General features: G+C 49.0%; 1 protein-coding gene across 3 annotated transcripts in view; it reads left to right on the forward strand.

The window, feature by feature from the left end:
* Window positions 1-9660: 9660 nt before the first annotated feature.
* The window catches only part of FLVCR2 (FLVCR choline and putative heme transporter 2), a 42707-nt gene continuing 35820 nt past the window's right edge, over window positions 9661-16547 (forward strand). For all 3 annotated transcript variants that reach the window (XM_087747377.1, XM_087747378.1, XM_009474480.2), the window contains exon 1: window positions 9661-10262. In XM_087747377.1, coding sequence (XP_087603503.1) covers window positions 9750-10262 — 513 coding nt within the window. In that variant the 5' untranslated portion in view covers window positions 9661-9749. The remainder of the gene's footprint in view (window positions 10263-16547) is intronic.

The following is a 16547-nucleotide window of genomic DNA, read 5'->3' on the forward strand; positions in this document are numbered from 1 at the left end:
AAGCAGCAGGAACAATTTCAGTGTGTCTTACACCACCCCCCCTCTGCTAGATCTCACACCAATAGGCTTCACTCTAACCAGTGGTACAAAAACCAGAGCTGCTGATACCTCACACAGGCCATGCCTTGAGCCACCCAGGCTACAGAGGCCCCTCCCAAACTGCATTTCTCTGGGATTTGGCTCTTTGAGCCTGGGAGAAACAACTGGCTGCAGCTCTAGAGGAGCTTGTTTTTACAGGCTCCGCTTCTGCTCCTTCAGCTTCTGGTGGGTTTGCTCCCAGATTTTTCACGTGCTGTTCCTTAGGGCTCTGATGCCCCCATGCTTCCTGGGTTACACAGAATCAGAGAAAAAAGCTACTGCTACTTCGCTTGGGGTTTGCTGTGCTGGGCACCTCAGGCTCATGCTCCTCGCTGGAGGATGCAAAAGAGCCCAGCAAAAACACAGCATTGCCTACAATAACAAGAAATCTCATCCTTGCTGTGGGCCTTCGTGTTTCCTCATGGCTATAAAATACTAAGCTTGGTTTTAGCGGCAGATGGAGAAGGTCCTGCCTGGATGTATATGTATCACCTATGCTCACACAGACACGAAGCCGATATTTTTGTTGCAGAGCTGTTGAAGTCTGAGATTCTGCAGGCTGGGTGGGGTTCTGCGTAGTGCCCGCAGAATTGCTAGACTACTCACTGGTAATGTCTCAGACTTACTCCTGCGACTCAGAATGAAAATAAGTGGTAAGTGGTGAGACTGGGAGACGGGTTTGCAACAACATCCTCTCCAGAACCTAAACAATAGTCTTGGCATCATCAGTTAAGGTGCCCTTCCTCTGCATGGCTGGCTGTGAGGTGGAAGGCCTTCAAGCAGCGTTGTGCTCAGCCGTTTTGGCCAAACACTGGGTGGATGTTGGTGCTAAGAGATGAATCTTCCAATCTGACTTGTCTTTGCCCCAGTCTTGCCCTCAAAAACCTGATCACAAAAGATGATCTGCATGGTTCAAGTGGTTTTTGACCTCTCTGTTGCTTCTGGTGATTGTTAGGTGTCTCGGATGTGGTCTGGTCTCTCTCTGTTATGAAGAATAGTTCCCCGGGAGACCATCCTCAGCACCCAAACAACAAGGGACAACACATCCTTCCAGGGCCACCGGCCCTTTCAACCAGTCACTGAGAAAAATCTCTTTTCCTGAGGCTATTTGCAGAGCTGCACAAGCTGCTTGTTCAGGCTACCTGAGGAGATTCCTTCACTTCTGTACCGGTGCTGTCTCTTGTTTCTCTTTCCCAGGCTCCTGGCCTCTAATCAAGGCTCCTCCTAGGCAACTAGTTCTGATTTCTAAGTAGCCAAGTACCTGTCCTCTGTTATGGCCCTCACTGTTGTCAGCTATTGAACTGTTAATGAGCTCAAATGAGGAGCAAAGGGCAGGGTGGTGCCCAGGGCAATCATCCCTGATTGGTTTCGATTGCCTGCTCCTACCTGCCATGCAATTCCTTTTGAACTTCATTTCCATGGCACCTGGCATTTCTAAAGTGTTATGTGAGTATTATCTGCCCATGCCCAGCCTCCAGGAGCACCGTCCTGCTTGCTGCTCCAAGGGAAGGGGATGCTTCTGGGCACAAAAGTGGAGAAATTGGGTGATGGCCGTGCCTGTGGCAGCATGTCCCTACCCAGGTAGGAGGTCAGTGTCTTTCTGTTGCACTACATAGTCCCTCACTGAAAAGCTCTCTCAAAGTGGTAAAGAGATGAGGGCTCACAGGAGGCTGAGAGACTTTTCAAGCCGGGGTAGGCCAGAGATATAACTTTTCCCTGCAAGCACAGCCTGCTGAAATGCTGCGTTTGTGCTGGCCTCTGCTGGGCAAAGGCTGAGCTCTCCTAGCCTACAACCGTGCTTCTCAGCAGCCTCCTCTTTGTGCTTCCCTACAGCAGAGCTGGCTTGAAGGTTAGCCTGGCTGTTGCCAGAGACTAGGGAAAGAACTGAGAGTCTCAAGGTTAATGTGTGTGTGAAGGCAAGGGTTGGGTAAGGCTGCCTGAAAGGGGATGTCCAGATACAAGTGGAAATGCGGGGCTGTGGTCTCCCTTAGACAAGGATCTCATAGCTTGGGCCAGGGGCCGGTTCTGCTTTGTGGTCCCAGCATGTTTCCATTGCTGTGCAAGGGTGTGGGGAACTTGGCTTGGTGTCCCCCACCTTCCCCAGCTCCCATGGGTCTTGCAGAGCTGTGTGCAGGCAGTGCCGGGCTGGATGTGGGGACTGAGCACTGGGAAGCATCACGGGTGGAGGGGTAACAGCTACTTGCTTAAATGAACATAGACCCAGCTGCAGCCCTGGTAAACTACAATCACCTTCACCAAGACCTGAGATGAGAACGGTGAATTTCAGTGTTTTGATACCCAGGAAAGCTTTTGTAGAAGCACTTGGGCTGTATTTCTGCCCAGCAGCCTTGTCTTGGGAGCTCTGCTGTGGGCGCATAGTGGGCAAAGCCAGCCGAAAGCCCAATGGTTTAGAGCTGGGAGAGCAGTGAGGGCAGGTGGAAGATGGCACAGGGAGGCAGCTGCTGTGGGTACTTTTCAATCCTTAGTGACCATTGCCTCCACATTTACTTGCTGGCTGGTGTCTTCTCTGCAGACAAAACAGAGGTGTGTGGCAAATAACTGTTGATAAAATCAGAGGGTGGAGATGGGAACTGGGGGGACATGAGAGTTACATTTTCCTTTATGGCCTTCACTGAATCTCAATACCTCCTATGGATCAAGGCATCCTGGCAACTCTGTGCAGAAGGACAGCAAGTCACAAAACATGGAGGGTGCAGTAATTTTCTCCCTTTCCATCCCCCTAAAAGCACAGGCTCAGCACTTTACAAGCACTCAGTATCAGCATTTCAGGGCTGCTTCTATGGTAAGATAAATAAAGATACGACATTCAGTGCTGACTTAAGCTTAAAGTATCTCCCCAGATGGGAAGCTCAGGGCAATCTTTTATGCCTGGTATTCCCTTCCTGCTTCATCCTCCTCAGCTCAGCTGCAGGCTCCCAATGTGCCAGGTGCCAAGGTGGGTAGACACAGAGCCAGCCAGTCCAGGGGAAGGTGCATTCATCCTACTGTATGGGGCTGTTATGATCCCAGCTGTCATTGGTATGATGCCCTCCCTCTAAATTGATTCACATGTGAATTTTCTCTCTTGAGGGACAGAAGAAGGGGTAATACCCAAGCACAGTATGCATGGAGTCAGAAGAGAAGTAGAGGCACATCTTCAGTTTGGCAAAGGACAGACTAAGCAACTCCGTTTCCCGCTTTGCTGTGGCTCCAAACCATTTATGCACTTGTTTTGCAAATCCCATCTCAGAATTCACTTCTGTTAGTGCTGCCAGCCTGCATCAGCAAGAGGATAATCTCCTGCATACTGAACCAAAGCAGCAGCCCACAAAAGAGACCCTCTCTCTGCCTCTTACAATGACTATAGTGTCCAAACCAGTGCTTGTCATACAAGAATGCTGTCTGGGCCCTAATATTTCAGCACACAGAGATCAAAGAAGACCAGGAATCACTGCTAAGAGACAAAGTATTTTTATGAACCAAAAGCTGGCGAGAAGAGAAAAAAAAACAAAGCATTGCATGAAATGGCGAGACTTCCTCCTAGCAAGCAGCACTGTGCTTGCTTTGTCTGGGTTCTTCTTCTGCCTTGTTGTTGCCACCTTATTGCTTCATGATCTGGAGGGGATTTGAGCAGTGAGGCAGCAACATGTGTATACATAAACTTTTCTAGGTTAATCAAAAATCTACCCAACTAAACAGTAGGGAATATATATTCATTTCTTGCCAGGGCAGGGTTACAACCAGTGTGTTAAGGTTACTACTTAAGACCATAATTTTTCTTGCAGCTGAGGTTGCAGGCGCCTGCTGCTTCAGAGACATCCACGCAGAGAGAGCACACGTTCCTCCCAACTCCTGCACCCGTTCTGTACTCTTTCCTAAGACGCAATCAACTTTTCTCCCCCCACCCCAACGGCAATGGTGTGGTGCCCTGAGCCTCAGGACTCATCCTGGGTTTGACTTTTTTGCTGCAGTGTGAGTGGCAGGAAGAAGAGGAACGTGCCTGAGTTCAGCAGTGAGCCGTGCACATTTCCAGCACTCTTTAATTATTAATTAATGCCAGCTGCAAGCATTAGGAGATGAAAACATTTTTTGTGTCATTGGCATGAACTGGTATGACTCACTGAGATGGAGGCTGAAGGATGCTGAGTAAGAAGGGCTTATATACTTTGAGCTTTTGGTATTTGGGGGTTAATCTGTGACCCTGATCTGGACTGGGGATGTAAATCTAGATTGTAGCTGAGTTTTGAGTCTAGCTGGCTCCTTTTTCACTTCTTTTATTCTGAGCTGAGCGAAGAGATCTTCATGTCCTGTGTGTGTGCCTGGCGCACAGCAGAGGAGTGAGGTGGGTTTGCTCCAATGACAGAGCAAACAGACTCTATGCGTGGCTCTCCTCGCAACTATCTGTACCTCCACAGCTTTTCGCAAGCAAAGGTTGAGAGCTGGGCTTAGACGCTCGAGCAGCGCAGCAGGCTAACCACAGTTACACAGCTTTTGGATTAGAGCTGGTTCTCATCCGGCCAGATGAGAGCATAGGGCAGAGTGAGTTGATATATGTTTGCAGAAGGCCATGTAGAAGTAGCATAACCACCCTGTGTCTCAAGGGGTGTGCGCTAACCAGCGACCGGCACATCTGAGGTACCATGGGTGCAAGTGCTCTTCCATGCTGCACGCTCCTTTTTACACCCTTTGCTTGCTGCAAGAAGGCAGCTGTGAATATTAGCACTTCAGCCATGCCCTCCCATGTACTCTTTGCAGTTCAGACCTATATGATTCATCCATACAAACATCACACCTGAGCTGGACAGGGTTAAACTAAAGCCGTTGCTGTGTTAAAGCCAGGCTTTGAACAGGGAGATTAGATCTGTACAGAGGTGGTAGTTCAAGCTGCCGTTGGGCAAGCCCTTGCAGGCGAGGTTGGAAGGCGTCAGACTGGCAGTCAGGAACAACAGCCCTGCCCCTGGCAGGGACACTGGCAAATCACCTTAACTCTTTGTGCCCCGTTTCCCCTCTAAAATGGATGTAGGTGATGCATCCCCAGTGAAGTTCTCCAAGAGCTACGGATGAGATGTGCTGAAGGGGAGCAAAATATTATTTCCCTTCCTTGAGTTATGCTTTTGAAAGGCCTTAAACTTTGAAGAGGATAAGTTTGGTGCTCAAAGTTATTGCCTGCACGGTTTTGGTGGTTCTGAGGTCTGCAGTCTTCTCTAGATGAGATTTAGATTGTGCAACTAAGCCATCACGTTTTGTGTAGAGGAAGGTAATTTTTGCAAAATTTTGAATGCTGCAGAGCCTGCATGCTGCACTGTTAGAAATGTGGCTGTCCATCGCTGTACACGTCCCCAGATCTTTACACAGGAAATGTAATAGGAAAGATTCGTAAGGGTTTAGGGTATCAAAATAATTGTGTGTCTATCTAATCTACAGTAATAAACTAATCCACTACATTTATAAGCCATACGCTGGGTCCTGCTTTCTGGTGGCTCCTGGGGTGTCGAAAGCTATAGGTGCCAGCAGAGGGCTCGCAGCCTCCCCTGCTCCATAGGGGAAGGGCGCTGCCCTTGCCCGAGGCGGCAGCCCCGGCCAGCCCGCTCGGCACGGTGCCTCCAGCTGTGCCTTGCGGCCAGCTGTGACCCAGAAGAAGCGAGTGGTTCTGCCAGCTACTCGAGTCTTGCCGTTGGGTCTAATGATACAACTATCTGACTTCTGAAGACCTCCACTAAAGCAGTTTGGGTGTTGAACCCTATATAAAATATTCTCCCTCTGCCAGCAAAGATCTTGTAACCTTCCCTGCGATGTCTGTTGTGAGAGGTTGTGTGGGATAGACTGGGAGATCTTCTGACATCTCTTCTAGACCTTAGTCTTATCAATCCAAATGTGATAGAGCCACCCAAGAGCTGCACTAGCTAAGCCTTCTAAGTGCAATTATGAGATTTAGAGGCAGAAATCACAATGCTGTGAGTTTGAGAGCAAGGGACATGATCCTGTGAGCTTAGATACTTCCCATTTAAAGGGAGCCTAAGCATGCTCGAAAGTCTCTGCAGGAACTGCATGGCTGGAAGATCCAGTAGATCCCTGAGTACCCACTTTTCCCTGGCAACCTTCACCTTTTGTCCACCTACTTCTTGGACCTCTGGTCCAGCGTGGGAGAGAAAAGGCATAAAGGAATCATTCTTTCCACAATAATGTTCTAATGTGCCTTCTGCACACCTTCCAAGCCAATTCCCACCATCCATTCATTATGGCCTTGCCTGTCATTGAGGCCTATTGCCATCCACTAGACATCAGAAAGCTGGATTATCATTGCGAGCAACATCCCTAACGTTTCTGTTTACTGTGTGGGCTTTGAGAAAATCAAGCTTGTTCCAAGGCATGTTCTTCAGTCCTTACAGAACATAAAGGAATTGCATGTACTCATTGGTCATAAAGGCAAGAGTGTCAGAAGTTGGATTTCTTGAGATCAGTAGGGAAGCCAGAGATGTTAGGCTCTATCTGATGGCCTGTACTATTAGATTTAATTTGGGCCCTGCTTCTGCCTCTGCCTTCCAACCTTCACAGATACTTTTGGCTACAGGATCCTGTAACCTTTCTAGCACTTGTGTCAATCTCTGTGTAAAGGAGATTTCCCTCTAGCTTTAAGATCCACTTCAAGGGGTTGTCCTGAAACATAAATAATTTTTCATGGCTAAGAAATTTTTATATAAAGATGCTCTGATGAGGGAAATCCAAAAGCAGCTGCTGTGTTGCATCAAGAAGGGAAAGAGGCTCATCTGAGTAGGAACAGATGCGGCAATGGAGAGAGGAAGAAATGCTAAGCACAGGGGTTTTATTTTGGTCCAGAAATTGGCAAATTATATAAAGGGGTGATTGAAGAGTTCACAGAGCCAGAAACAAAACAAAACAGCCCTGAAATCAGAGGAGAGGACTTCTGGGAAGTGTGGGCCTATAGGTATGAAAAATACTTGACTAAATCGGGTTTGGGGGAGTCAGGGTTGCTTCCCTGCCTGGCTCATGTTCACTTGACAGGCTGCAGTCACCAGACGCTGGGCACTACTTTAATGCATCTACTTTCAGCTGTTATTTTCAGCAGGGTCTGTGTTTTAGTCACTCTTGATTTACTGTTTGACTTTTCTGATTGGGCTAAGACATTGGTTTAGTGCAAGCAAACAGCTCGGCAAGCTCTGGCTTGCTATGGACTTTTTGTTGGTGATGAGTAAAACCGAGGATTTTCCCAAGAAATTTAGGAGCTGAAGGTGGGACTAAAACACAACTCAAGATGACAGACTGTTTCTGACTCCAGTTTGGAGTAGGGCTGGTGGGAGGAAAAGGACCCAGTGTGCGTTTCTTGTTCCTTTTCCATATATCTAAAGTTTTTTCTATGTGTGTGTGCTCTTGTGCTCTCTTTTTAGTCACATGTAAAGAAATTTAACTGTTCTCAGTGTTTTCCTAATGTATGACAGTGTCTCCTCAACTCCTTTCTTTCTTTATACTCTTTCTGCTTTTTCTTTTTCTGTGACCTAAGCCTGAAAACCACATTCAACCCCTGTTAGTCACCGGTATCTTCCTCTCTGCTGCCCAGAGACCTTTGACTACAGCAGACTGCCATACAATACCTAACTCCATTATCCTGCATTTATCCGAGTTTACAAATTAAAGATGCCATGGACTGTGATAACACTTTCAGCTACAGATAGCTAAAGCTACAGTCCTAAGGTCATACAGACCTAAATACAACATGTAGGTGACATATTTAAGTTAGCCTTGAGTAACTTAAATAATGTCTTACCATCTGCAAATCTTGCTCCTCGCTCTGCTTTTGGGATTATTAATAAATGACGCTCCTCTGAGCAAACCCAGTTTGCCTTGCTAAAATTTGCCTGTTTATTTCTTTTCTTGATCTTTCCTTTTCGACTGCTCTTTAGCCAGTGGTAGTGATTACCTCTGGGTAACTTTGATTTTTTCAAATCTGATGAACCTAAAAGTTAATTTTCTATACTATTTTAGCTATATCCTCAGAGTTCTCAGACTAAGCAGCTGTTGGACCATGACAGTCCTGTTCCTGCTCCATTTCACCTCTGCGCTCTCTGCACCGCTATCACTCATTGCATTCCTGATACATTTAAATTACAAATTTATTAGAACAAATTCCTCTGTTCTTTCTGTTGTCTCAGTACAAAGCTTGGAATAACTTTGGATGCCCAACCTAATAAAAAATGGGACTGAAAACCTCTTTTCTGCCTCTTGCTTATGAATTTGCTTTTCTTGTTTATTATGTAAAAGGGCTACATCGTGGTTATGTTGTACCATTGTAATGAGCATCTGAGGTGAGGCTGGAGGTTCACTGGCAAAGCTGTGGGCCGAGGAGGGGAGAGTAGGAAGGTTTGCTGCTCTGCCCTGCGGTGCTTTCAGCAGAGCACGTGGGGAAGGCTGCGCTGGCTTCGCTTGCCTCCAGCTGTGCTCCTGGCCGCTCTGCTGGGAGTAGGAAAGCCAAGCGGGTGACAAGAAGCAAGCTCTGCAAGGACACACAGCAAGAACCACTTAATGTGACATTTGCTCTCCTTGGAATAATTTGTCCAAAGCTTTTTTTTTTTTTGCTTGCATGGGATATATGAACATAAAGGCACCAAAGCTGAGTGTCTGCCTTTGCTCCTGGCAGTAGTCAGGTGGATAATTCAGCGGACAGCATCAGTAACCTCTGACAGCGTTCCACAAAGTAAATACAACCCAGAGGAACTTCACTTTTTCATTCTCTGACCCAAATCTTTGTTTCAGGAATACAACATCCTACAGACATGTCATTGCTCCCGTTTATCCAAGTGAACTTTGAGCTGTGTGTTTAGTGCTGGAGGAGAGCTGACCACTAGCATGCAGCCAAGTCCATGTTTTAAAGCTTGTGCTGAGTAATGTTTGTACAGTGCAGATAACGCGATGTTAATTAAATGAACTGTAGATCGTAAGCGATCTCCAGGCAGGAATCTGTCAGAGTGGTGTGTTGCTAATGTAGTGGGAAAACACGAGCTGACTTATGAACTGTGTTTCCCCATGAGGATGAAAACAAACATCACTTTTGGCTCTTTGAGATGTTTTGGCTCACATTGAGATGTTTTCACTTTGTGGTGTGCCATGTCATGACAAAAACCATCAGAAGCCAACCCAAACGAAACCCGAAACTGGTTCATCCTCCAGGCGCCCACCCTGGCATCTCTGGCTGGGCCGGGCACTGCCCACACGCGCACAGCCTCCCCCAGGACACAGTTCTGGGTCAGTCCGCCTCCTGGTCCATCACTTCGGTTTATGCGCAGGAGCCTCCCCTGCACCGGGCGGCCGCTCGGCGGGGCCTGGAAATGGCGGGGGGCGGCGGCCGTGGGAGGGGGTCGCGGCCCCTCCGCTGCGGCGCGGGCAGCGCTTCTGCAGGGCCCACGCCACGGCTGCCGCTCCACCGGTACCCGGCGGCGCCGGCGGCCGGCCGCTCCGTCCCGGGCAGCGAGGCGGCCTTCCCGCCCCCGGGGCGGGGCGGAGCGGAGGGCGGGGAGGGCCGGGCCGGGCCGGGGGCGGTGGCGGCGCCTCCCCGGGCGGTGGCAGCCAGTGAGCTCGGCGGGGGCGGCCGGGCGGGGTTTCCCGGGCAGGTGGGTGCCGGCGGGAAGCGGAGCCGAGCCGGCCCCTGCGCTGCCAGCATGGTGCAGCAGGAGCCTGCCGGGGCGCCGGGGCTGGCGGCGGTGTGGGAGGCCGCCGCTGCCGCCACCCCCGAGGTGCGGCTGTCCCGGCGTCGCTGGGCCGTCGTGCTGCTCTTCAGCAGCTACTCCCTGTGCAACGCCTTCCAGTGGATCCAGTACGGCAGCATCAACAACATCTTCATGCACTTCTACGGCGTGAGCGCCTTCGCCATCGACTGGCTCTCCATGAGCTACATGCTCACCTACATCCCCCTGCTCTTCCCCGTCGCCTGGCTGCTGGACAAGAGGGGCCTGCGCTTCATTGCCCTGGCCGGCTCGGCCCTCAACGCTCTGGGCGCCTGCGTGAAGCTGGGCAGCCTGAAGCCGCACCTCTTCCCCATCACCGTCCTGGGGCAGGTCATCTGCTCCCTGGCCCAGGTCTTCATCCTGGGCATGCCCTCCCGCATCGCCTCTGTCTGGTTCAGCTCCCGCGAGGTCTCCACCGCCTGCTCCATCGCTGTCTTTGGGAACCAGGTAATGGGCGGCTGCCACCCGGCTAGCCGGCCTTGTGGGGTGGGCTGTCACCTGCCTGGCTGGAGACTGGGAGTGCTAAGGGGGCAAACCAGGGAGGGGGAAGAAATGCACAGGGCCTGGAGGGCAGCAGCAGGGGTAAGAGGCACTTAAACAAAATTCCACCTGGGAAGTGCAGCTGGTACCTGAAGGGACGCAGCTGGGGTTGGGCTGTGGGCAGAGGTGGTGGCAGAGGCAAGTGGGACCTAAGCCTACAAAGTTGGGGGCAGCATGCGGGTTCGGTGTGATTCTGGCTTTGAGAGGTGTTTGGACTCGAGGTCTTCTCCAGTGCCCTCCTACTCCTGTGTCTGCAAATCTCCAGTCCAGGCGTATGAGTCAGTAGAACCATGGACGGGCTGGAGGGAATGCGCGGTGCTGAGAAACACGCTTTAGGGAGCGTGTCCTGCAAACCTCGGATCTGCAGGTGCATCTGGACTTGACGCTGCAATATCCTCCTCCTGCTGACAACTAGATGGGACAAAGGAGATGAGCTGTCTACTGAAAAGAGTCCTTGTCACTGAGCTCTGGAGGAAAAGGACTTTAGCACTTTCATACCTCTTAAAAGTAGGTACAGAGTTTCCACAAGCAGTTGCTTTGAAAAGAAGCAAACCTTCCATCAGGCTAGGATGAGGTAAGCTCCCCAAGCGCTCTTGTATCGAGCTGTGATGGTCTTTTCTTGCAGCAAGCTAGTGCTCAGAGGAGACAAATTTTGAAAGGATCAGGGGAATAACTTCTTGACCTTTGCACCGGAACACCCGCTCATCCCTGTTACACAAAGCAGACAGGCTAATACTGATGCAATGTGGCGTAAGCGAAGTGAGTCTGGCTCTGCAATGCTGATGTGAAGAGGAGGGAAGGAGAACCTGGCATTAGCTGCTAGGCTGGACCTGTGCCCCTTGCTTTGAGACTCAATGCACTTCCCTACATGTGACTCTGCACCACCCCGGGCCATCTTTGATTCAGCCTGTGGGTGGCTGCTATTCAGATTTGAATGGTTTGCAATTCAGGTAGTTTCTAATGCATGGTTCTTCCTCACAGATAACTTTGTGTGCAGTTGGTTTGAGGTCTCCTTTCCCCACATTCCTGGGTTTCTGTATTTATTCATACTGCTGAGGAAAAAGAGGTGAATGCTTGGAGATGGTATTTGAGGAACTGAAGTTTGTGGAACAGCGCTAGGGAATTAAGGAGACTCTGGTTTACGTCTTTTGGAAAGAGAAAACATACTTATCTTTCTCTGAGTGAATCTAAGCTTTCCTCTTCGCTCTTATCACCCAGGCTAGTGGGCTGTTTTTTATGTGTTTTAAATGAATCTTTAGAGTGGAAGGCATTTAACTTGGCATGAGCACTCTGCTGATTTAGCAGTAAATAAGTAACTGAGCATTTTGCTGTCAGACTTTTTTTTAATTATTCAGGTGGAGTTACTCAACAGTGTGCATAAGAAATCCAGACAATGAGGTTTTCTGCCTGTGTTAAATGCATGTGTGGTATCCTCATCGTCCTAAAAGGAGCGGGTTAGTTTAATGGTTGTGAAAAGCAAACTTTGGCTACACTTTTGGTGCTCCACACTGCTCTGGGGGTTGAACTGACAGGGCAATGAGACCTCAGTTCAGTACATAGCCTTTGCTTTGTAAGCCCAGACTTTCCTTTTAGAGAATTGGAGAAGTCAGAAATGGCAATGGCTAAAGGCAGGGCGTACTCCACAGGAAGGACCTATTCATTCCCTTAGTCAAGGGTTCTGAGGTGCATAATTACAGGGAATGAAAAGTAGCTATTTTGTTTACTGGTGATGTTGGGCAGGAGGAAGAAACAGAGACATTCTTTTTTCCTGACTCTGCAGTTAAAGACTGTGTTTTAGGGAGTGTTAGCAAAGGGTACAATATAGCGAGTTTGTAATTGCAGTATGGCAATATGGCAAATTATTCCCTATGCTCATTCCTCTACAACTGTATGGTTTTCCTTTTCTTGCCATGTCACTTAGTTACAGATACTCAAGGTGGAAAACTGTCATGAGTTGTTATTATTATTGAATGCCAAGCACTGATGTCCCTCTCCATCAAGAATTGCAACCAACTACGTGGAGGAGTGGGGCAGTGTCGCTGCTCCTTTGTTTGATACTCCTGCCCTCTCGGCCTTAGGCAGCACTTAAGCAGTGCTGTCCTGAGGAGAGCCCTGCCTGCTGGTTCATCTAGGTCTGCCGGAGTGATGTCTGCTCAGGATGCCGCTGCTGCTTGCTGAGTGATGGTAACCTTCAGGTTCAAAGTTAGCCTTGAACAGTAAATCATTGAATCAGTCAGACTGGGTATTAAATATCTTTTAAAAAACAAACAAACCCTAGTAGAGTATCAGATTCTCCTTGCTTGTTTCTGGCCATATGTTGTCTGTGGTATCTGAAGTCCAAAGGAGAGTTAGACTGAGCACTCTTGAATCAATGCTGGAGAGCTTCTAGAAGAGAAGAGCGTGGACACCTGCGGAGGAGGCGATCACATTCCCTTGTTTACCCACTGCTGGTTTTCATGACGTTTTACTTTTCCCCATTTTAACAGGGAGGTGCATAGGTTTTTCCATTCTTTTTCCTTGTCCCTGCAAGTGCATGTATGGGGAGGTGTAGAATGGGGTTTACTTGCATGTTGGATACTTTGGCATTAAAAATATTAGTGTTATTAAAATAATACTAGCATCTCATTGCTTAAAAGACTAGGAAAAATCTATGCGGGCAGTTTTCCTCAGGTGGAAGTTCTGGCGTAAGGAAGCAGAAGTGTTTTGGAGAGTTCACTAATGTCCTTCAGATGTGTTTGAATATTGGGAGGAATTTGTCTGACATGCTTCTGAAATACAGCCGTCAGTAGTCGCGTGCCTGCTACGTCGTCAGCAGTGTCACTTGTGGAGGAGCTCGGTGCTGGATATCTACGTGAAGTCCCATGCACAAGAGGTGGGTGGGAGAGAGCGGTTTGTGTAAGGCCGTGCTGCTTCCATTTTGGTGTATTGATTTATCACCCTGTTAACACCCTGTTTGGGGCCGTGGTTCAGACCTGACAGGCTGCAGCAAATGGGCTTCTGATTTCTATGTTGGAGGGAGACTGTCCCCTCATTCTGTCTGGTGACAGGACCGCAGTGGGAAGAAATGCTCTCCTGAGATAGTAGCATTTGCAGGAGTATGTGCTTGCTGGAGCAGCAGGCCTTCCCCTTCCTTTAACATGCTTGCTCTGCTGTCTTTTGGGGACAAGGAAACACAGTGCTGCGGCGTGACAGAACTAACACAGTGGTGGGGATGTTCAGGTAACGAGTTAAATTCTCGTGGCTTTTTGAGATTTATACGCTGGAGCCTGGTGGCCAGGTACCAGCTCTCTGTTGCACCTGCCATGGTGCGTGCTGGACTGCTGTGCTTGGGCCACGCTTCTTCAGGCATGTTGGTTTTAGGCGTATCTCTTACTGCTCTGTCTCCCTGTGGGCACCTGATGGGCAAGGGACATGGGCAGCACGCAGAGAAGTGTGTAACTGTGTTGCACAGGGGCAATGAAAGAACATCTGTGTTTGTGACTTTGTATTGCTTTGCCACCAGTATTGTTACTATTTTTGATTGAAATAGACCTTATTCCTGGCTCTTGCCATTCTGACAAAGAGAAACAGGCAGCTGGTGGGCTTGGGAGTAAGGATGCGGATGTGTCAGATGATCTTTCTGCTGTAGTTCTGCATCTTCATTTTTTAGCAGGGGTTGATAAAAGGTGTTGATGTGGTTTGGGAGGAAGGAAAACTTCAGCTTCGTATTCGTCTCTGCCTCTGGGGAAAAATGATGCAGCACCCCTTCAGGTGGGGTCTGTCCTTGTTCTGATGCAGCTGGCATGTGACTTCAGAGATTTAGGGCTTCCATAACAGAAACAGCCTGAGGCAGAGCTTTTAGGTGCTATCTGCAGACTGCTGGGAGCACCAGTCTGGCAGTGATGAGGTGATGGCTTTTGAAGTGAACAAACTGGATGATAAACTGTGAATGAAATTCAGGGAAGTGCTCTCTCTCTCCTGGTGGGTCCTTTTCTCTTGTTCTGAATTGGGGGAAAGAGTGGGAAAGAGTCTGGATGGGGTAGTGGGTGGGGTGGGTGTTGCCGAATAATCGGGTCTGCAACATCTGAATGGCCGTTGCTTTTGTGCTGGTGAGCCTGCAGTGCTGTTTGTGCTGAGCATGTGCTGCTGTTTGATGCCTCACTGCTAACTCTGTTCTGTACCTTTCGCCCTTCAGGGAAGGCAGCATCTGAAAGTCTAAGAAGTGTTGTGGAAATGGAGCATATCGTGTGGAGTTCCTGTCTTCAAGCGGACTTCTAGATCTCTTTGGTTGTTCTGTCCCTGCTGGAGGCTTCCCATCTCTTCAGATGAGATTTGATCCCTGTTAGAAGTAGAGGCAGGTGGTGATCTGCCTCACATCCCTCTGTAGCTTGGCCCTGTATCTCCCAGGGTTTTACCTGTTAGAATAGAGAAGATTTTAGCAAGGAACCAAGAACAGCTGGTAGTGGCAGTAGTTCATGGTTGACATTCTCCAGCCCTGGCTCCTTTCTCCCCCTGTAAAGAAGGGCAGGGTGGATCAGAGTACTTGGATCACAAGGAGTGCTATGTGGCCAACTCTCCGAGAGCCTGGACATGGCTCAGTGTGGGAGGGCGTGCTGACCAAATAGCAACGTGGCTTTCCCAGTAATGCCTAAGTTTCTATAAATGGACACTGGAGCCTGAAATGAACTTTTTCTACCCATTTCATCTTGTGCTCCCTTCCCAGCCATACACCAAAGGCAGCTCCCCCTTCTCCCTCACAAACACAGCTGGCTTTTGGGTTATGTTCTGTGGAAGTTGCATGCGAGTTAAATGAATGACTGCAGTGTTTTTGCTGGGAGAGGCTGCCCTATGGCACCCTCAGCACTTGCCCTGCAGAACCCTCCGGGGCTGGCTGTGTTTGGTGACTGTAGTAGGTCCTTGACCAAAGTATTATATCCTGACTGAGGATTCCAGCAGCAGCTGAGGTAGCTGTCAGGCCTGAAACCCCTCTTCTGCTTTACTCCCTCTTATCTACTGCTGCTGTTTTGCTGCGTTGCGTTTCTTTGCCGGTAAACTGGGGGAAGGTGCATTCAAGGCAGAGTGTGACTTGCATAGAGAAGCAGTCTTCACACATAGCATTGCATCATATTAAGCAATATGAGGTGATGCCACAGAAGCAGAAGTGTGATGAGGAAGGGAGTTTGCTTTGCTTCCAGAAGAGCTTTGGTTGTGCAAGTGCAGTTTGAAAAAATACATTATCTCCCACATCAGTGGGAGAGTAAAAAAGAGCCTAAGCCCTATCTTATCTCGTCACAAGGCCTGGATTACAATTTTTCCTTTCACAACTTGGGTCCTTTCCGCTTCTTAAAACACTGCAAGAAAGGTGACTAAGCTGTGGTTTGCAAACATTTACGTATGTTGACTTCCCGACTATCTGGGTTTCAACAGGCTCTTTTAGTTTTGCTGTCAGTGGTGTGGAAGAAGCATATTCTGGACAGCAATCCATACAAAAGTATACTGGGTAGGAACTGACATCTTCTGCTTTACACAGCACTTCAGCTGGGTTTTTCAATTCTACTGTAGCCTTTTGTATAGAAAAGATGCTGGGACCTGTGCTGATAGCAAATGATTGGGAAGCTGATGTGCAGTAGGAGTCACAGGGTGTGAGAAGGGGGTGGCTGTCTGCTCTCTGGAGATTGCGATACGTGAATTGTAGGGTCAGAAAGTTTAGCTGCTCCTGTGCGATGTCATGGTTATAGTGTGGGAGGCACTGGTAGTTAGAAAAGGAGGGAGCACCACAGGGCAGAGCTTTGGCACACAGACAAGAGTAGAGGAAGAGGCTGTGTTGCCCAGGGCTTTGGAATAGGTACCTCCTCAAAGGGGCTCCCTGGGTGAATGGAGATCTAGGTCTGATGCAGTTAATTATGTTGGCAGAACTGTTGGAAAGGCATCTGGCATGGGTCCTGTATGTATTGAGCTTGGTTCAAAGTTCCCCTCTCACATACCTGTAAAAGGAACATAGAAGGAGAGCCCTTCTGTTTCCCTTCATAAGGGCTTTCCTATTGCAACAAGAGGCACGTTGTTCAGATCCAGCAAACTGTGCAACTTGCCCCTCCTTCCACCTGTCAGATGTGTCCTTTTGCCATTCCCAGTTACGTTCTGCACCTTCGCACTGGTTTGCACTACAGGGCAGCTAGTGTGGGCCATGTGACATCCTGATCTGGTCTCATCGGT

This window comes from Nipponia nippon, unplaced genomic scaffold (assembly GCF_047370975.1).
Source record: "Nipponia nippon isolate SJK-2023a ecotype South Korea unplaced genomic scaffold, ASM4737097v1 scaffold_11, whole genome shotgun sequence".
NCBI classification, from domain to species: Eukaryota; Metazoa; Chordata; class Aves; order Pelecaniformes; family Threskiornithidae; genus Nipponia; species Nipponia nippon.